Source organism: Pseudopipra pipra, chromosome 1 (genome assembly GCF_036250125.1).
Source record: "Pseudopipra pipra isolate bDixPip1 chromosome 1, bDixPip1.hap1, whole genome shotgun sequence".
Lineage (NCBI taxonomy): Eukaryota > Metazoa > Chordata > Aves > Passeriformes > Pipridae > Pseudopipra > Pseudopipra pipra.
Genome location: NC_087549.1, coordinates 26,990,402 through 27,011,069, shown reverse-complemented (window position 1 = coordinate 27,011,069; position 20,668 = coordinate 26,990,402). Strand labels below are relative to the sequence as shown.

Below are 20,668 nucleotides of genomic sequence, written 5' to 3'. Positions count from 1 at the left end.
TACTTGAAGGAGCTACTGTGTAGTTCATGGGTTTTGTTGGTTCCTTTCTTCCTGCAACTCAGCTGGTTTTCACTACACACTCAACAGTTGTTACTCAGTACCTGGATATCCTTCCTCTTTGTGCAGCAGCAGAAAAGGCACCTAAGTAAGGTGCCTGTGCCACAAAGCTACTGGAGGCAAATCTGTGTATGGCAAATGTTTTTGTAGTACATGAATGCAGAAAATTCTCCTAAACACCATATCATCCACCCTGAGATGCTGCCACACTGAAGACTTCATTTTGATGCTCTACTAATTTAAAATATTATAAATATTTATAATATTTATAATAGAAAATAGTAATAGAAAATTACTTTAAATTACTTAATTACTTCAGTGGACAAACCCCCTGTTTTAACTAGTTTCATAATCTGAGGCTAGAATTAAAGCCTCAGATTCTCAGCTGTTAATTTTTACTACTGACTTAGACCAGGCTTGGTTTGTGAGTCTTAGCAACTATGCTGTTCTTCATATTCCCCCTATAGATTTTCTAGTAAAGCAAACATTAGGTATTTATAGTCAATTTGATCTAGATTGTTCTACTGACAATACCACATGTAATTGATTGTCTACCATCTTTTCATTATTTGGTCCTCTTTTTCTCTTGGGTAATCCAAATATACTGTCTGGAAAGTCTGTAAATGTTTTCTATGCTGGATATGTAACTTAGGTTACTTTATACTGCTGGTGGAAATTCCTGCTAAAATGGTAGCAAGACCAAGTAGGAAATTTTATCTTTAGAAACAGAAGTCCATACGCTTCCACATAGCAGTTCCTTTCTAATGTACTGGGAGTGTGTATTCCTCCTGTTGTCAGTCTAGGGGAAATTGTGTGTACCCAGCAAACATTTACAGCCACAAAATCATCAGAATTCACAGCCTTTAAATAGAAAAGTAAGTAGTCATATTTCACAGATCACTGCTGATATCACCCATAAATTTTCTTTGATGTTCCGTACTTGTGGGGTTTTTTTTGTTTGGTTTTTTTGTTTGTTTGTTTTTTGTTTTACCACAGCACTTTTTGCAAACACTAGCATTTAAAAGTATTGGAATTAAGATGGTACAGGCTTAAAGAGAAATCTTTAAGAGCAGGTAATAATGTGAACACCTATTACTCTTGAAGACCACTGAACCCCACAGCAAAATGCTCTAGAAAAAATTGCAGAATTAAAATTGTCATGGCCCTGTCCCTCCTTTTTTAAACTTATGCTAATCATGTTTCTTATTATTCCTCATACACGACTTGTAGTGTAAGACTGTAAAAAACTTAATTAAAAACCTGTGCAACCCCTCTCCCAGCCTTTCCCCTCTAATATATCCTATATATTCCTTGGTTGTCCATAAAGCCCTTCATTCCCATACAAATCAGCAGAGACGATCACATAATGAAACATCTTCTAGTTGACACCGTAATTGAAATGATATGGAGATAGAAGGTCTGGACTATACTTTTATTAACAGCTTCAATAAACCAAAGTAGTATTTGGGGCCTTTTTCCTATGCTGCTCAAACCTGAGGCACTGAATTCCCATTATCTTGTTTCTTCTTATATCGAATTAAGCAGCTCCAAAGCTTCTTTCTGTACCTGAAAGAAATAAATGGTAACAAAAGAGTGCCAAGTAGTTATAGGCTCTTCTAGTAAAATTTGCCACACAAGCACCCAAACACTTCACCACAGTTCTGTATATTCAGAATCCTCCTAAGCCTAGTCATTTTTTATCTGTAGTTCAAGGTGCTCAATACTTGAAACATGAATAGGAATAAAACCACTTAAGCCAGTGTCTTCAGTGTAATTCATTCTATATATAGTAAGTTTATTTGTGTTGGATACAGATGATTAGCTCTTTATTTGCTGTAGTCCAATAGCAGCAATGTAGGGAGCTGTCCTACCTCTGACCATACTCAACCAACCCAGAGTTTTCAAGATTCTGGACAGCAGGTAAGAGCGTGTGAGAAGACAGTTTCTGAGGTTCTGGGTAAAATCTAATACGATTTTATTATGACCTCTAACATTTATATTAAACCCCCCCCAACAAACCCAAAAAACCCAAAAAATCCCAGCACCACCACCCCCCGCCCCCCAAACCACAAAAAGACCCTCCAACTCAACAAACTTCTCCTGACAAAGCAAGCAGTGCAGACAACATAAGCCAGATACCTCTGAGTATCTGTAGTAACAAATGTTCAGAAAAACTAGTTATGCTGAGACTAGAATTCAAAGGTCTTTGCACAGGCCACTTTCCTTCTTATTGACTACCAAGTCTAGCTGCCAATGAATTTTGGACTTTACACATTCACCCAGAGAACGGAGAGAATACCACCTCTCTCAGTTCAGCAGCTCTGCACCCCTCTAGAAGATCAGGAAATGGATGTTTGTACCAGGAGGCCATGACTGGCTGCAGCAGATAAATGGTTTAACAACTTGGCTACAGCACAGAATTCACTCCTGACTATTCCTTTTCTGTGGTTCTTAAAAAAAGGCAAGCTTTTAGGATCACTGGTTTCACATGTGCTTCTAGCTACTAGTAACTGTCAAAAGAATTGACCAATTTCATACACACCTGAGACCACTATTACTTTAGGCTATTAAATTCCTATACATTTTACAAGGCAGTGGAGGAATGTAATACTCGTATTTCTACTGAAAGGTGTTATGAAAGGAGCTCACTTTTGGAAGAAACAGTTTGAGCCTTACCAGCAAATCTACAGAGGGATTTTGTAAGACTACCTCAGTAGTGTTTTTTCTGAGGTGTGAAATGCAAAATCCTACCAAAGTATTTCTAACAATTAGGATATTAGAAAGTCACAACCCATATGGATGATTTTTGTAACAGTTAAAGCATCTCACACTGTAGCTTAATGCTTAACAAATTAGAGGTCAATCAACCATAAGAAAAAACAATTAGCAATGAGTTAGTACTCTGTATATGTTTAGGTAGGAAGTAGATGCCTACCCATCCAAACCAGGATCCTTCTGAGCAGTTCCAAAGGGTAATTAAGTGCCTGATGCCACCTTGCATTGGAGGTTTGCTGTCAAAGATACATTACCTCCATTTGTGTCAATTCAGACCATCTGAATCTGTCCCTAAGGGCTTGGAATGGACTGCAGTATTAAGTTTTTCACATATATGTGGGGGTTTTTTTCTTCCTCATGTTCATGTGATTTTTAGCTCTTCCAAAACCTACCTTTCCAGTTTTAGGCATATGAAAAGTCAATTTGCTCACAGAGACAGAGGCTAGCCCAGGGGCCTCCCTGAACTTCAGCAACACAGCTAAGGCTGGGTTGTTGTTAGCACTACAAAAACATCATGGAGAAGGAAATCTAACAGTTCTCTACAGTAAATAAACAGAATATTTCCAACCACTGTGTTCAGGGGTGATTAGCTACATACTGGACTTTTTTGGTGCTGATGTGATTCTGAATAATAGGTGCTGAACTACAATTTCATCTGAGTTAACTTTATAAAACATTTCACTGCCATGATGTCACATGTTGGTTACAATACATGATTGTACTATTACAGTTCTTAATTTCCTACCTGTTTGTCCTCTTCTGTCTGTGCAGGATACTCCTTTGCTTTGCTTAACCAGAGAAGAGCCATCTTTTTATTGTTTAACTTCAAGTATGTCTTCCCCAAAAAGAGCAAATTTTTGCTGTAGAAATTTGGATCAGCTGCACAGACAGGAGAAAAGCTTTACATGAGAACGAGTAGCACATTATCAAAGCCCTTTGATACTTATTTCAGAAAACACATATAGTCTTTTGGCTTTGGATCAGAAGGAAGCCAATGTAAAACTTTCACTTACTAGATTTTGGTCTTATATACAAGTATATTAACTAGAAGCTTGTTAGTTACTAAATGAAACTAGATTTCTCACAAAGAGCAAAGCAGTGAGCTTAATGTGTAACAGCTTTGTTTTGCAGATTTTGGGCTTTTTTGGACCTAGCAGGTACAACAGGTAGTGCAACCAGCTGAGGAAGTATAGGCAAAGGAAAAAAGGGTACATTTCCTAGCACATAAAGATACCAGTTTAGCTTTTGTTGCACAGAAGAAAACTTAAAATTATTTGTACCCACATTCAACATTTTTTAAGTAGAGATTTAAAGCTTTTTACTAAGCAAGCTTGGCTATCAATCATTATTAAAGGCTAATCTTGCCTACAGTCCATACTTATAAATGCAGGCTTTTTCTGCTGCTGGACCTAAGATCAGGATTCAAAACATATGGAGGTGTTTAAAAGGCAAATTTTGAGACAAAGTTCAGTGTTCCAGCTCACAGCTGCCTTACGGGACACCCAGGACAAAATGAGTTTTTCCTTTAAACTTCACTGGTTTAACTATGTACAAGTCTTTCATAAAACACTGTCTTTCCTTGTCTTCCTTTATCTTTGGCTAGTCAGTTTTGCTTACGACTTCACTCTTGGAGAAATAGTAGCTTCATATTTTCTTCTACATCATGTGGACAGTTTTACTGCCAGTTAGATTGGCACTCTGATCCTAATCACTTCTGAAATAATAAAAAGCGTGCTTTTTCTGTTGTTCTATTTAGAATACAGAGAACTAAATTTTGAGAAAAATAACATAAAATTCTCTTTTTTTGATTTCTTCTTTCTCCTGCATTCCAGTTGAATTCCTTGGGGAAGAGTACTTTGTTACTCAGGAAGGTACAAATTTCACTTTAATACTTATTCTGAAAAAACCTTCACATTACATTGTAAGTGATGATAGAAAGTGTGTAGCATACTTTGAGTATCTCTGAAGAAATGTGCCAACCTAACAGTTCAGTGTGCTGACTGGCACACCAGGCTGATACATTTATCAGCTGATCATACCATACTGTTCAGTTTACCTGGCTATTAATAGCTACAGCTATTAAGGTGATAACGAAAACTAGAGGTTTACTGCAAGTCGTCATTCACAAAAGATACTTTTCAGTCAAAACAAGCTTGAAATATTACCTTCCTCTGCCATGTGAAAGTAACGTAGTGCCTGTAAAAGACAAAGTTGTCTTCCTTAAAATGGAGAATAAACCAAACACAAACTAAAGCCTTACGTGCATGCTTAAAATAGCTGGATAAGGACTTCCTGTCTGTGATCTTATTTTTATTAATTCAACATGCTATGATGCTTCTCATTCAATGTACAATCAGATTTGACATTATTTCAGCAGAACTAGTACTTATCCAAAATATCCCCCTAACCACTCCTTCCATTAAGTACAGTACCACCTGTTTGTCCCCAGCAAACCAGATAGTGTATTTCCACTTGTCAAGATAACTTTGCATTTTATTTGTACCATCCAGCACATCTGCAGTTTTCCCCATACGCTTCTCATGTATAAATTCAACAGATGAAATGAATCTTATGATTAAGGACATTAATGTTAACAAATGCTTCAGAGAGAGAACTAACTCCCACAGAGCACTAGTTAGCACCCTCTTACATGAGGATAAACATTTCTGAAATCCACATATTTTTCAATCAGTTTCCCATCCTGCACATACAAAATTTCAGTCCAACTCTACCTCTTCCTAATGGTACTAGTTGGGGAGAAAACACTCTCAGAGAACTTAAAAGAGAACTTAAAACATATTTTGTACTGAAACTGCAGAAATCCTTCCAGTACAAGTTTGCTTCTTCAGCCACTTTAAATGCTACAGAACTTGATGCTGGGACTGGCATCATTTTGCAGTATTTGAAATCCTGGTTGATGTTTTGTATTCTTCTGAGAGTGATTTTCAGCAAAACTTACAAGCTTGACATTCCATTAAAAAGTTTTATTTTTTTTTAATCAGACCTTAAATTGCTTTCTGTGTAACAGCAAGCAGTCTTCTATGATTACTTCCTAGTGACTCCTGCCCCCCCACCATAAAAGAACAAAACAGTTATTAGTTGATCTAAACAACCAGAGATTGTAACAGCTGCAGCAAACTTTCCTATTACCAATTTAATTTTCAAGTTTCTATATATGTACAGGTGTTTAAATAAGATGCACGCTGTTTTAGACACCCTAGAAGATAAATATCTGGACAGTATATTTTAGGGCATATGACAGCAGGAATTTTCATAGCAAAGAGTGAAAAAATTATTTTCAACTTAAAAAACCCCACCCTTTGTGGCCAAGGAATGAGAGGATATTTGCTCATGTTAAGTAACAAAGCAACCTGTTGCTTTTTAGCATTTAAAGGGACAAATTCTAACAGTCCTATCAAATAAATACATGGTATAACAGCACCATATAAATCATCAGCACTGCACTAGTACAGACAGTTATCTGCAACAGATCACAACAGTAAATACAAACTAAGTTACATATAGCTTGTTATTTTCTGCTGCATAATCTACATGGAATAATTTTCACTATTCTGTGTGTGCTACAGCTGAAAAAAATTAAAAGGTTTTTAAGTTTTTAGTTATCCCTCACCCTCCTGTTCTATTCTTATTTTATTATTGATAGTTGTAAACTCCCAAGTCCATGCTTATTCCATAAGTAGAGGTCAGCTTTGACAGGAAAATAAGTAAAAGTATATCAACAGCTTTGTGGGGAAAATAATAATCTATGAAACATTTTCCTACTGTACCTCTTGAAACGTGGAGGTTGGTGGTGTGGCAAACAGCGTTGCAGCAATTTTTCTTTGGTACCATGGCATTTCAGCAAAGGAGTAACACCTGAAGCAAAAAGAAACATTTATATCTACCCTTCCCATATTTCTCTTGTTTTTGCAAAATACTCTCATAATTGTTGTTGAACATAAAAACTGGATGTCATAAGTGTTGTTTTCAAGAGTCAAAACTCCAGACACACTGCAAGTTCTAAAACCATGTTCTTATGTCTGTACAAGAAAATAGCAGGATGTCCAAAACTGCTACTAAAGAAGTTTTGATATGTCTTTTACTGGGAACTAATTACATTAGGTAAAACTGGAGACATTTACTAAGCATGAGACAGCTTTTGAGCTTTAATGATTTTAATGTGTGTATTTTGTTCTAATATATTTGTAAAAATGGCACAACTGAGTAATGTCATTGCCTTACCTCAACACTACTTTGCTTTTTTCAATTATTAATATAAAGCAGATCTGCAGTACATTCCTGAAAGACTCTGATCTATAAGAATGAAAATAAATCCAAGAATCAAACCACTGTGTTCTAGGCTAGGTCATGCTACACTGTTTTCCTATCTACTAAATAACACAGGTAATCGATCAGTCACCTATTTATCGGTGAAAACATTTGTGAAGCATTTCAAGTCCACAGAACATTCCAGGTGTAAACATTAAACAACGCTTAAACATTCAGTTTAGTAGCCTCCTACAATGAGTTTGCAATTACACTATGTAAAATAGAGCACTCTAGAGAAGGTGAAAAATTAATAAATATTCAAGAATTGGCTGATACCAAATGCCAGATGAAGATGCTCTGGGATTCAGTAATGAGTATATTTAAACATACAACATGGGAATATTTTAGAGCCAAAAGCAGCAATAATCTCACATTTCTTATCATGTTTTCTAATTTTCCTTAGGAACAATGTCTTAAGTACTTTCCAGAACAAGCTTCCTATCTCAAAACGGACCTTGAGGCTCAGTCAGTTGGTAGCATATGCTTTTGTTTAGATATTTGGACTATTGCAATTTTTGCATCATATGGGAATGAGTGGTGGATGCTGAAAAACAAAAGTAAGTTTGTACACTAATAAAAAACTCTGGAGCAGCAGATTGTAGTTTTCTCTGATACTCAAGAGTCAAAAAAATCCATATAGAAAGTAACTGTGTTTTTTAGTATTTTTTTTAAACTGCAAATATATTGGCTTTATTTTCAATCTCACAGCAGAGATTTCCTGTAAAACAGTGCAATAGCTTTGGTCTTTTTGAAACAAATAACCAAAAGCGCTGTCTGGAGTCTCTCACCAACACATAAAAAATACTGCTTTCCATCACACCACTTCCACAGAATGCCCTGGTTTGTATGGAAAGTTGTATTTCCAGGCCCTTTGCCTGCTATGTAACAGTAATTTTAAGTACCAATTTCACTGAGCAGTAAACTAAATTTCAAAGATTTTTTGTTAATATATATGAATTTATAAATCCATTTATTAATATAACTTTGAAAATACCGTATCATGACAGATAACAAGAGAAGCATTTTAGGAACACATCTCACTTAGGTAGTTTTTCACAGACTGTATTAAGTTGCAGTCATCCCTGGAATTCAACAGAAATTCAGTGTTGAGTTGACTCCATTCACACCAGTAAACCAAAATGAGCAGCACTCAGAATTGCTGATGCCCTGCTATGGATTCTATGAAGCAAACTTAATGTCTGCAAATTGAGTGTTTAATAGTTCCATACAAATAAATTAAATGAACATTAATTTTTCATCTTTTTGAACTGCTTAACAGCCAGACTTTTTCAAGGCATGATGTTCCATACCTGTTTAATAGGTTTTCATGTTTGCATCAATTACAAGTCACTAAATTATTACAAGCAATTCATGTAAGATATTTTATATTCTGGCATTTTTCTTTGCCAATGCTAAATTTTGTTTGAAAATATGCCTTACCAAATCCCTATAAGATGAATTGTTGTAGCATCTTTTGGATTTAGTTCAATGGCTCTCTGTTGAGGGGAGAAAAAAAACAACACAAGATATAAGAAGTTGTTCTGACATATGTGGATTAAAATACATTTAAAAAGTAGACTTGTTATCCTGCTGTTAATTAAACCAGCCTCATCAGGTGTAGAATTTCAAGGCAATATATTATTTATTCAGTACATAACTACATCAGCTCACCTCCAAAAAACTGACAACACTGACAGATTCTAAGCACTTCTGCTTAGTAGGTCATTAAAAGTTGCATATGAGACTTGGTGTGTTCAGATTTTGATATAATCTCTAGTGATATAAAATTAGTAGTCCCTTATCTTTTCCAGTATTTGTCCTTTACCACTACATAATCCACAATTCAAAGGATGGCCACAGAGCCATTTTTCAATATCACTGTTACATTTTATCTAGTCCTCAGAGGTGTCTAAAGCACTTCAGCTATTTCAAGACTCTCTTCTAAAGGGATTTAGTTTACTGCAGGAGATAATTTGTACTCCTTGTTTCCGTAGCATTTCTGAGGCATATGTTACAAGAACCCAAAAAACAAAGTGTCACTAGAGATATAAACAGAAGTACGCTTTCAATATTTTGCCAAAAATTAGTTACCAGCTGTCACACAATCTATACACTGGTCACATTGATGCTGTCATATGCAAAAAACTGTTTGCATTACCTGAAAATGCTCCTTGATAACAATAGCATTTCCAATTTTAGTTTTGATTCCTTCATAGTCTCCAACATCACTGAGGCAAATTCCATACCACTGTAATTCAAATAACAAAAATAAAACATTTAATACAGCACTATAGCTATTGATAGTACATTTTTAAAAACCTGCAACCAGAAGGGCTGCCACCACCACAAAAGACAAACAAGCAAGAAGTATTTATTGTGAACAGCTGAGGCAGCATCAGTGTGACCTGCTGGTCTGCATGTGTAAGGGAATAAATGTCCTCTTCTGATCCTAGATGTCAACACAAGTGACTTTGCCCGTGAGAGAAGCAGCACCAAAAAAAAAGCAGAACGAAGTCAGGGCCTGAAGTACTTCTAGTGAAGCCCTACAGAATACAGAAATAGTATGCTGAATGTGGGACATGTACAACGTTTTTAAGGCTACATCAGAGGAGGAGGAGCTGATTACATCTGCTGTAATAAACCTCATCAGTCACACCTCTCTCCATGGTCCTGCATACATTTAACCAGTTTCTGTTTCCTGTATAGAGGAAATTTAGCTGGAGAAGTCTGAATTCAGATCTTCCAAAAAACTCAGGGAGAATCAGAAGTCTCATTCATTCTCAGCTGAAAAGTTAAATTATGCTGAAGTTTGCTAACAGCACAGTGACATTTCCAGTTTCTACTAGCAGAAATCAACAAACAAGATTTCAGTTATTTTGCATGGCTCACCTTGTGCGCTGCAGAGTTTGATTCATTTTTTTCAAGAGCCTTTTTTGCATACTCAAAGGAGTCATAAGTCAGTTGTTTCTTCTCCTCTGCAGAAGTACTACTAAGCTGAGCTAGATCTCGTGATGCCCGTGCCAGCCGCCACAACAACTCCGCATCATCACTAGTTAGGAAGAGAAACGCTAACATTTTAAAGCAATAATGGAAACAAAGCCAGCAAAGGTCTTAAACCAGTCTATCAAAATGTATCTCAAGTGGGTGATAAGACAACATTGTATCATCTGTCCTGCTATGCTATATACAACTGCCAGATAACAAATAGAAAAGGAAAGCCCAGCATTACAGACTGTCTGACAATACTTCTGTTCTGCCATTCTGGTCTGCAAAGCAAATAGATCTGTAGGAAAGGTCTTTGTTTTCTCAAAAAAAAAAAAAAAAACGAAGATAAAAAAAAAATGGTACCACTCAACACACCGGAAGGAAAAGAGGACTACTCTGTTCTTAGCTAGATGGTATTTTTTCCAACATTCCACTGATTTGTATTGATGTTTACTTGGAATATTTAAAACACTATCAATCTTTTTCCTATAATTATACTTAAATAATTAAATTCTTCCTAGAACAACAGTGAAAAAACACAGATTAGCCACACCACCAGCACAAAAAGCTTTATGTTTATGTATTTATTTATATCAGTTTATCAAATGGTATATGGTAGGTTATAGCCAAAGATAAAGGATCTAAAATTTGATTTTGTTCACATTGTTATGAAATGCTGCTTGCACTTTTAGAGCACAACCATTTTAATTTTGGCTTTCCATTTTAATAGAGACTTAAATTTAGAGTCTTTCAGAGGTCTTATCTGTGTGACTATAAACCTCCAGCCCCGGAACACCGAAGTCAAAACTACCAGAAACTAAAAGTATTTAAAAGCATATAAGAATTATTGCTAAACTCAGAGTATCAGTTTTCTATTCTTATGTGAAGTAACAGTGAGTCACTGGTCTTGCAGCACAGCAGTCCTGCTCTATTCAACAGAGTAACACGGACCTAGAAGGCTCATTTTTCAGCTAAGTCACAAAAATCTTAAGTACTGCTACTGGAATCATTACTCCTCAGAGAATAATTAGTGTTGTTATACACCTAGTAACAAGCTTACACCTCGCTTATGATATGCTGTCCCTTACAGGCTGGGAACTTCATTTAATTTCACAGGTTTTACACTTGCACCCCTGGCAAGAACAAGGGAGGAAAAAAGAAATAAGGGAAAAAAAACCAAACCCAGGATCTGCAAACTACTGAAAAGAACCAAAATGTTTTTGGAGCGAGATGTTTTGTCTCCTCCAAGGGAATGGACTCTTAAGTTTGCAATCCCTTTTCTGCTTTTTCTTTAAACAGCTTATTCCAGTTCACTTAACGTTTTTTGCACATAAGACATAACTACATGAGCAAGGGCCTTTTTTTGTTCAGACTCAAATCCTAACATTAGACAAATGAAAACAGAAAGAATAGCTGGTCAGCAGTGAAAAAGAAATGAAACAGTGACTCAAAAATTTTCAACACCTGAATTCTAGGTACCTTGATCCTTCACTAATGCATAGCCACATTATGAGTTTTTGCAGTAATTTGAAAATTATTTAAAATTTGAGTAACAAAGCAAACAAGCAAAAACCTCTCCTTTGCAGGACTGAAAAACTTAAGGGTTAACTCTCATCTTCTACAGCTACCAGTTCTTTCTTTATTCATTTTTCCAGTAGGAGGGAAAAGATTAGGAATCCTTTCCTACTTATATAAGGGTGAAAGCAAGGTTCTCCAGCATATTATAGTGAGCATATTTGTTGAAAAACTGATACAGAAGAGCACCGAAAAGTCACAGTAATGTCTCAATGTAACAAAGTACCTATTTTTATGCTGAACCAGCAACTGATACAGTTTTTCAGTTTCTCCACTCCCGTACAGGTAGTCTGCTTGTTCTATCACTTCTTCCACTTCAGAAGAAATTAAAATTGGGGAAACAGAAGAAAAAATTACAGGTAATTAGCACATTATAGCATAAACAAAATATTTTAGAGCAAGATGACCTAGCTGAAAATGATATAACTCTTTTTTAGGCCATCATTCCAAACAACTTACAGGTACAGCAGGATTGAATAAGCAACATGTACAATGCTCAACTAGGATGAGAATCAGTGCCTCTCTAATGCAACTACAACAGCTTTCAGCAAGACAGCTTGGATGCTTAACAAAACATAAGCTCTAAGCTCCTTCATAAAAATTAATTGTGTTTATAAGCTCTCCTTTTTGACGTTACCTAGTAAATAGGGTAGACACATTTAGCGGCAGCAGAGTTTTCCTTAACAGAAGGAAAACATTAAAGGTTATTAAACACAACAGCCTGATCTTCAGTTTAAAAAGATCCTAGACTATAAATCTAGATAATTTTTAACCTTGCTGTCTTATCTTTCAAAGATAAGCTAACGGTCTACCTGGACTTTAGATCTTAGTGTTTAAAATGAGCTTCATGGTACATCTTCAGCATTATCTTCAGTAAACTGTTATGTTTGCTTGTTGACCTTAACACTACTAACATATCTAATGACTAAATGCTCAAAACTCTGAACATATTTCCCACGAGGTGCTTTTATGCAAATTATTATACTTTTATTGCTTTGGAGTATTTTTCAGGTATTTCTATTTTACCCTTATTTTCACCTTATCTATTACTTGTTTTGCAAAGAAAGCCCATTACCATTGCTTTTCTTGGCAATGTAAATGCCAGATTCAAGAGGGAGCACTGAAAAGACTAGAGGTGACTACACAGTGTTATTTATGTTCCTCATGAGAAATGAGGAATTCCTTATTCCGTGTTATTACTATTTCTTATTTGTGTACCAAGTGGCTATCTCAAATCTATGAGACAGTTCCTTATTTGCTCAAAAATTAATTGTCTGAATTTTTATTTCTATAAGCATCAACACAGTATGCATATAGCCAGTCAGGCTCATTCTCTATTCAGCTAGGCTTACTCTCAAAATCCTTAATTTACCATGTGATAGACGAGTTCTAAGTCTGTAACAATAACCTCTTTTAAGATGTTATTACTGTTCTTCTAGCAGTGAAACTATCCTTATTCAAATTTGAAAAGGATATTTTATCACTTGTTATATTGTTTTCTGGTAGGAAAAGCAGGATTTTGAAGTGTCACAAAAATACAAGGCATTTCTCAACTCTCTTTGAGATGCAATCTCAGTATTGCTCGACTAGATAAAATGGGAATCACACTTTTTTCATACTGAAAATCTAAACTAACTAAAATTTCTAGAAATCAAATAAGCTTTGGTCTGTATTCCTAAGTGAACTTTTCAGTATGATTTATTTAAAGCTTGGGGAGCAAGTTAGGTATCATACACCTTGTACATGTGTTCCATCCCTGTCAGGATGAGCTACTAGATCTGCTTTCAGTGACAGCTGAAAGCACTTGTTAAACTGCTACAAGGCTACCCATAAACGATTCAAAAGCATCCTGCCATTAAATCACATTGCATGCAGTCTTAATAGAGAAAATCAAAAAGCATTACACCATTTTCCTCTATAATTCTTGCACTAAAAATTTTAACTTTCACATGAGAGTATCCTACATACTTCAAAACTTGAAAATATTACCTTTGAAGCTTGCATGAACCTCAGCAAAGCCAAAAATCAGCTTATGAGCTTCATAAGCCAAAAAGGATCCTGTTGAAAGCACAAGCCCCCTTTGAAGGCTTTTTCTAAGCACCTGTATGGGATCATAAGATAGATATTAACATTATCGTTCTGAGTTTAAATTTTTTTTTTGTCTGTAGCACCGGTTACATTTCAGATTTTGAGCAAAGAAAAAACTTTTAAATGTTAAAAAACCTTCATAAGACAAAACAGTTCATCAAGAGGGTATTTTAAGTATATTCAACAGAAGCTCATGATTACGCTTTAAAACGACCACAGCGCTAGACTGAAAATAAACCATAGATACGTAGCAAATACAAGATAAGAAGCAAAAAAAGCGCACTAGTGTTCTTCAAACGAGCAGAGGGCTCCCAGCTTTTGCAAAACCAAACCAGCCCTTCGCTACGCCCCGCGATGCCGGAGCCTCCCCACTGCCGCCTCCTCCCGCATCCCCACCCGCGGCGGAGCGGCCCCGCGGGGGCGAGCGGCGGCACAGCCTGTGAGAATCACAGGATCGATCAGGTTGGCAAAGACCTCTGGGATCATCGAGTCCGACCCATGACCGAACACCACCATGTCAACGGGACCATGGCACGAAGTGCCGCGTCCAGTCTTTTCTTAAACACCCCCAGGGGCGGTGACTCCACCGCCTTCATGGCAGCCCGTTCCAAGAAGCCCCTGGGAGCGGTCGCGCCCCCCCGCCCCGAGGGGCACCCCGGCTACCTCGCTCCACGTCCGGCCCCGGCCCCACGGGCCGTCCGTCGCCTCCCGTCGGAGCCGCAGCCCTAGGCCGGCAGGACCACGGCGGAAGAGCCGCGCCAGCACCGCCATGAGCGTCGCCATCGCCGCCGCCAGCACCGCCCCCCGCCTCCGGAGGAGCCGCTCCGCCCCGCGGCCCTGCCCGGGCGCGGGGGCACACAAGGGCAGGGCCCGCCCGGGCCGCCGGCCCGCCCGCTGTGCCGAGCACCGGGCATTGCGCGGCCCCGAGCCGGAGCCACAATGGGCTTCGACCCACCCGCCCGCCTGCCCGGGACGCGGGGTGAGCGGGAGGGGCAGAGGGCTCTGCGCCTGCGCTCCGGGGCGGGCCGGGCGTGTCCGGCTGGAGCGGGCGTGGCCGCCGCGGGCTGGGGACTCGGGGCTCGGGGTGCGGAAGCGCCGCCGCTGCAGGTGAGGAGGGGCCGGGTTCGGCCCACGTCCCCGGGCTGTGTGCCGGCCCATTTGCAGCGGGGTTTGCGCTCTCGGCCCATCAGCCTTGTCCAGTGAGAGCCGTGTGGGGCTGGGGCTGCGGGGCAGGGCAGGGCTGCCGGCGCCTGCGGCCGCTTCCTCTCGTGGAACGTGCCCCGGGTGCGGCTCTGCTCCCTGCGCCGGGACACGGGCGCGCTGCCCGGTGCTGCTGCGGGGCTCGGGGCATCGCCCTTCACCCGCCGTCCCGCAGGTAGCGAAACTCGGCGAAGCTGAACTTCTAGGCCGGAAGGTTTGAGTCCGCAGTACCGATCTCTGTGGCGCTGTAAGCGCCACTCTGAAAAGCACCCTCACCTCTTAGAGAGGTGTCTGTTGAGATGCAGCATCGTTCCTGAAAACCACATGCTGTTCTTCCTGAGCTGCTGCTTGAGTGGGTGGTTGTTTTCTTGCTTCATTGCAATTGCATAATATATATAAGACAAGCCTTAGATGACGTTCATGTTGTCATAACTTGCTCTTCCACTAGGGGAAAGTGAAAATGTGAAACCTCTTCACTTTTGCTTCCGTACTCCTGTCTTCAAAGTCCATTAAGTATCTTCAAGGTAATATGCATTGCCCTGCCTCCAAAACATTTGTTTTCTTGAAAGTTTTGTTTCTGTGGTGGTGCATAAAGTTTGTTTAGTAGAAGTAGAGTCAAATTTAATCCCAGGTTTTTTTTTTTGAGTTGAAGCTTTAAATTTTAACTTTGTAGATGTATAATCACAGAGGTAAGATGTTTCAAAGGGCATGCAGAACACCAACAAGAATTAGAAGAAAAAGTGAGCAAGAAAGATGTGCGAGGAGAAAGAGAAAGGGGTCTTCCTGTTTTTCTGTTATGGTGCTAGAAAGAATGCAGTATTTTTGCAACAAGTATGTTTGTGTTAAATATCTCAAAATTAATAGATACAGATTCAGTATAGATGACTTTTGGACTAATTTTAGTTCAGCTGTTGAAAACAAAAGTCCGTTTCTGGTAAGCTGAATAACTAATTTTATTAAATATCATCTGCCAGAATGCCAAGGTAGCAGTGTGGTATCACAGTGTTTGTACAGCCTTCTGTTACTCCCAGGACATTAACATTTCTTCAGAATTGAAGGCAGAGGGAAGCCACAGTAGCTCTTTAGTACAAACAACGCCAAAAACTAAAATCTCAACTCCACAGATACCTGGGGTGGAGTTTAATTTTTTTTTAACCTTATTTGATTTAGGAACAGTGCTGTCATTACCATGGTTTCCTAGAGGAAATATCTTTAGGGGCAAAGTGAAGGCGGAAGATACGTTTTTTCCCTTCCTGTTTATTTTCCTGTGAAAGTCAGGATGCTATTGCAACATAAATAATACGTGATTATGTTAGTATTTATAGATACTAGTTTCTGTTAAACCCAACAAAATTGCTTCTGTTCTTAGATCAGTTAGGCAAAGATTAATAATATCCCCTTCTAATATCACATTTGAAGTTGTGGTGTGACTTGTGCAAACAAGTAGGAAGTGGAATTACAGTGCTCTTAATTGTTTTATAACTTTAAAGGTCTTTTCCATCAATTCTGTAATTCTGTTTGATTTCTGTGGTTTATCTTTAATATTGTTTTAGTTGAGATGCTGTTGCTCAGGCATTTAAAAAAGGGCATTATTAAGTGTTTGAAGGATCTCTGAATATAGGAATTTTGGGACTGGATTCTGGATCCAAGCTTCTGTTTAAGAAATAGTCTTTAGTGGTTTGGATCACTTGCTTAATACTTTCTTCTGTGGTTGAAAGAAGACTTTATCCTGTAGATCCATTCCACCCCGTAGGTGGATCAAAGTGCACATGTTCACTCAGTGCTTTATACAAGGCACAGCTGAATTAGTTCTAGTCATGGCAATTTGGTTCTGATGCTGCCCGTATCCAGAGGGGTTGTTACAAAGTCCTCATGGTAGGTGATTAGCATATGTGCAATCATCTGATCGTTCCAGGAATTAGCATGATTGCTGTGTGCCTGTGTTCAGAGCTGCTGCCTATGGGTATGCAGAGCATGTATGATGCCTGCCAGGCACAGGGAACACTGACTGCAAGTAGCTGCTGTGATACAGAATTGAAGACAGCTGACTGGAGAGCTCTTGGTTTGCATATAGGAAGGTTTGAAATACATCTGGGCTATAAAAAAGTGTAATTTTGTGATCGTGTGTTTCAAGATGTTGTTATTGTTTATAGCAAGACAAATAATATGCTGGGCCATTGTAGGATACTGTTTTTATGGATTTTTCTTAGACATCCTTTAGCAGTATAAGAAAGCTTAGGTTTCTTAGAGCATAAACCACATTGGGAGCCGCTGAATTTGATCTACTTACTCTAAACCACTGTCACCTTGTTGGAAAAAAACCACATTAAATGAATAGGACAAAAACTGTAATCTGATCTTTGTTTTTAAAATCTTAAAGGGCTTTTCTTGCTGGACTTTTTAAACGTCTAATATGTACGGTTCTGTAACAAAGACTGAGTTTCCCATAAGTAATCTTTTCAGTGCTGCTGTCATGGAGATATAAAGCTGTTAGACAGGTTATTTATTTTAAGAGGAACTGTAGTTCCTAAAACTCTGCGAATGCATTCAACCCTCTTACTTTGATCGATATATGGGAATAACAATTCTTAGTTTTATTTTCCTTTCACTTCACATTTTAGTGCTCCTGTTGGTTGAAGTTTTAGCCTTTTGCTGAGAGGCCCAGAGGCAGACCTCTGAGGTAAGTTACCATTTTTAAGAACTGGTATTTGTAACAGTGAAGTGTCACAACATGCCCAAAAAACAATGTGTGAGAAGGAGTAGTCTGAAACATGTGGTCACCTGCGTCTTAATAAATAAAACACAGCAAGTTTTAGTGAGATAAAAGTTTTTCTTTCTTCTGAGTAATGTTAATTATGTAGTCAGTCAGTCAGTGGCTCTACACAGAGAAATTGCAATGAAGAATACACAATTTAAGATGCTATTCACATTGCAGAGTCGATAGATTGTTTTCTGTGGTGTTAAGATACTCTGATAAAGCATTTAAACATATATGCAGGAAATACACGTTGCCCTGGTTGGCTACTGTATGCTTAAAATAACTAAATTTTGAAGTCAGGAGATCTATCTGTCTTAATTTTCTTGCTAAAGGCACAATATTACCTTTTATAGTTTAGCTCACTTGAATCAAAATGTCACCTAAGGTTCTTGTGATACTTTTGTGCGGGGAAGATGCTAGAAAGATCCCTCAGCATTAAAGATGTGCCTAAAGGGCGAACACGCATATACAGGAAAAAAAAAATCAACAGAAGTATATTTAGAAATGACTGTTTCTAAGTCATTTTGTGAAGAGGTGTCCTAGAAGTCAAATTAGTATTTTCTGAGTAGTGGGATTTTTTAAAAAAAGAATTCTAAACATGTTGTTTGGCAATGTAACTTAATGATAGATTTTTATATATAGGAACAGCCTGCAAATAGTTGTCCGACTTGTTACACCACTGTGCTACCAATGCAGTAGATAAATATTTGCACTACCTGAGTATCATGAGGCTTATAAAAAGTAGATGATTCATTTCCCATAGAGAAAACTGTATCTCCTTCTCACGCACTCATATACCTCAGATTTCTCAGATATTAGCTCTTATTTTTGTTTGGCATAATCCCCAGTAAATTAGTTGTGTGGTCATTAGGGTTTTGTCAGCATAATCTCCCTTGTTCAATTCAGAATGCTTTAATTCCTTCATGCATAGTAAATAGTGAATATGAGAATTATAGAATCATATAGGTTGGAAAAGTCCTTCTAGATCATCGAGTCCAACCTTTGACTGAAAATAACATTGTCAACTAGACCATGGCACTAAGTTCTACATCCAGTCGTTTCTTAAACATTTCCAGGGATGGTGGCTCCACCACCTCCCTGGGCAGTCCATTCTAATTCTTACCAACTGTTTCTATGAAGAAATTCTGTCTGATATCCAACCTGAACCTCTTCTGGCACAGCTTGAGACCATGTCCTCTTGTCCTGTTGCTTGTTGCCTAGGAGAAACCAACCCCCACCTGGCTACAACCTCCTTTCAGGTGGTTGTAGAGAGTGATAAGGTCTCCCTGACCATCCTTTTCTCCAGGCTAAACAACCCCAGCTCCCTCACCCACTCCTCATAGGAATTACTTTCTAGACCCTTCAGCAGCTTTGCTGCCCTTCTCTGGATTCACTCCAGCACTTCAATGTCTTTCTTGTAGTGAGGAGCCCAGATCTGGACACTTGAGGTGCAGCCTCACCAGTGTCAAGTACAGGGGGACCATCACTGCCCTGGTCCTGCTGGCCACACTATTCCTGATAGAGGCCAGGGTGCCACTGGCCTTCTTGGCCACCTGGGCACACTGCTGGCTCATGTTCAGCTGCTGTTGACCAGCACCCCCAGGTCCCTTTCGATGGGCAGCTTTCCAGTCACTCTTTCCCAAGCCTGTAGCACTACAGGGATTGTTGTGACCCACATGCAGGACCCGGCACTTCACCTTATCACTTCATATCATTGGCCTTGGCCCATTGATCCGGCCTGTCCAGATCCCTCTGCAGAGCCTTCCTACCCTCCAAGACAGATATAGCTTTCACTCTAGAAGTAGATTAAAGATACAGCTTACACTCCAGGTTTTGTGTAATTCTTCAAATACAAAATTACTCAAGTTGAGATGCTTCCATTACTCATCTTGTCAGCACATCAGCTAGTGCCACAGGACAATTTTACCAGCTTTGTTCCCTGTAAACAAAATAAAAAGAGGAGAAAGAATTCAGATTTAGAGGTATGATTTTTAGAGAAACTGGTTTTTTTAGGTTATTTTGGTTTTGGTTTTTTTTTTTTTTTCAAATGCAGTGTCGAAATTAGGTTGTGAAACAGTCTTAGCCTTTGTAACTGTATAAAAAGTCAGTTTCCTGTGGGGTGGTCAGTTTCCTTGAGAATTCAAGGATTATCTTTAGATTTTTAAAAAGATATATTTATATATAAGTAGTCCAAGATCACTAGCAATTTTGTCTCTACTAGTCTCATCAGTGGAACAAGCATCTGTTTGCCATAATTTCATTGTCAGCTTCTTGCAGCAGGTGTGGTGTTTTCTGGGAGTAAGATGTCATTCTCTACTCTTTGCATGTGCATCTGTTATCAAGAGATGTTAGAGGTCTATGCTGAGATAGAGGATAGAACAGGTTATATTGTTAGATGGATGTTGTGTCCCAGGTTACTTTCATTCAAGTCTTGCCTTGCTCATGTTTGCGCCAGCTCTTTACTGGAACCCTTCTTGTGAAAGGCTGTTGCAAGAAGTACTGTTATTGCTTGGTCTGAGATGCAATAGAAGAGGTTCTCAGAAATACAGGCCTAGAGATATTTACCACAAACATTTCTGTTCGCACATATGCTATCTTAGTCCTGTCTGAAAGAACAGAGACTGAAGAATTGCATGCACTGAATGTTCAAGACAGTAAAGCTTCATATGCATTATTTCAGATTTGGGCTTGGGTCAAGGCTTTCATTTTTACAGTCTGTCTGAATAATTAATCTATTTCCTTTTTGTTATCTGCCCAGGTTCATGGGAAATACTTAATAATCCAAGAAGGATCAGAGCACTGATTGTATATGTTACTGCCTTTTTCAATCTAGCACACAGTTGACATAAAATGCTTAAGTGTAGCGTCACAGCGAGATGATTAGCTAATCAGGAATAGACT

General features: G+C 38.6%; 2 protein-coding genes across 3 annotated transcripts in view; one reads left to right on the top strand and one right to left on the bottom strand.

Annotated features, from left to right (window-relative positions):
• Positions 1–1,475: 1,475 nt before the first annotated feature.
• RMDN1 (regulator of microtubule dynamics 1) lies at positions 1,476–14,982 on the bottom strand. The gene is made up of 10 exons (XM_064649568.1): positions 14,473–14,982; positions 13,711–13,822; positions 11,948–12,035; positions 10,051–10,210; positions 9,320–9,409; positions 8,602–8,657; positions 6,621–6,708; positions 4,998–5,028; positions 3,578–3,711; positions 1,476–1,623 (listed from the first exon to the last, which is right to left on the bottom strand). Exons 1-10 carry the CDS (start codon positions 14,965–14,967, stop codon positions 1,585–1,587), a joined length of 1,293 nt encoding a protein of 430 aa, XP_064505638.1. The 5' UTR covers positions 14,968–14,982; the 3' UTR covers positions 1,476–1,584.
• The window catches only part of CPNE3 (copine 3), a 28,749-nt gene continuing 22,918 nt past the window's right edge, over positions 14,838–20,668 (top strand). The window contains exons 1-3 of one of the 2 annotated variants that reach the window (XM_064649544.1): positions 14,838–14,916; positions 15,458–15,533; positions 17,631–17,689. The gene's annotated coding sequence lies outside the window, so the exon portion shown is untranslated. The remainder of the gene's footprint in view (positions 14,917–15,457; positions 15,534–17,630; positions 17,690–20,668) is intronic. The other variant, XM_064649555.1, reaches the window with a different exon arrangement.

Coding starts and splice junctions, on each gene's coding strand:
- RMDN1 (XM_064649568.1), bottom strand. CDS start 14,967: ATGGGCCGGCACACAGCCCGGGGACGTGGGCCGAACCCGGCCCCTCCT. Junction 13,823..14,472: donor GGGGCCGGACGTGGAGCGAG/GTAGCCGGGGTG, acceptor GATCCCATACAG/GTGCTTAGAAAAAGCCTTCA. Junction 8,658..9,319: donor TTATCAAGGAGCATTTTCAG/GTAATGCAAACA, acceptor TCCCCTCAACAG/AGAGCCATTGAACTAAATCC.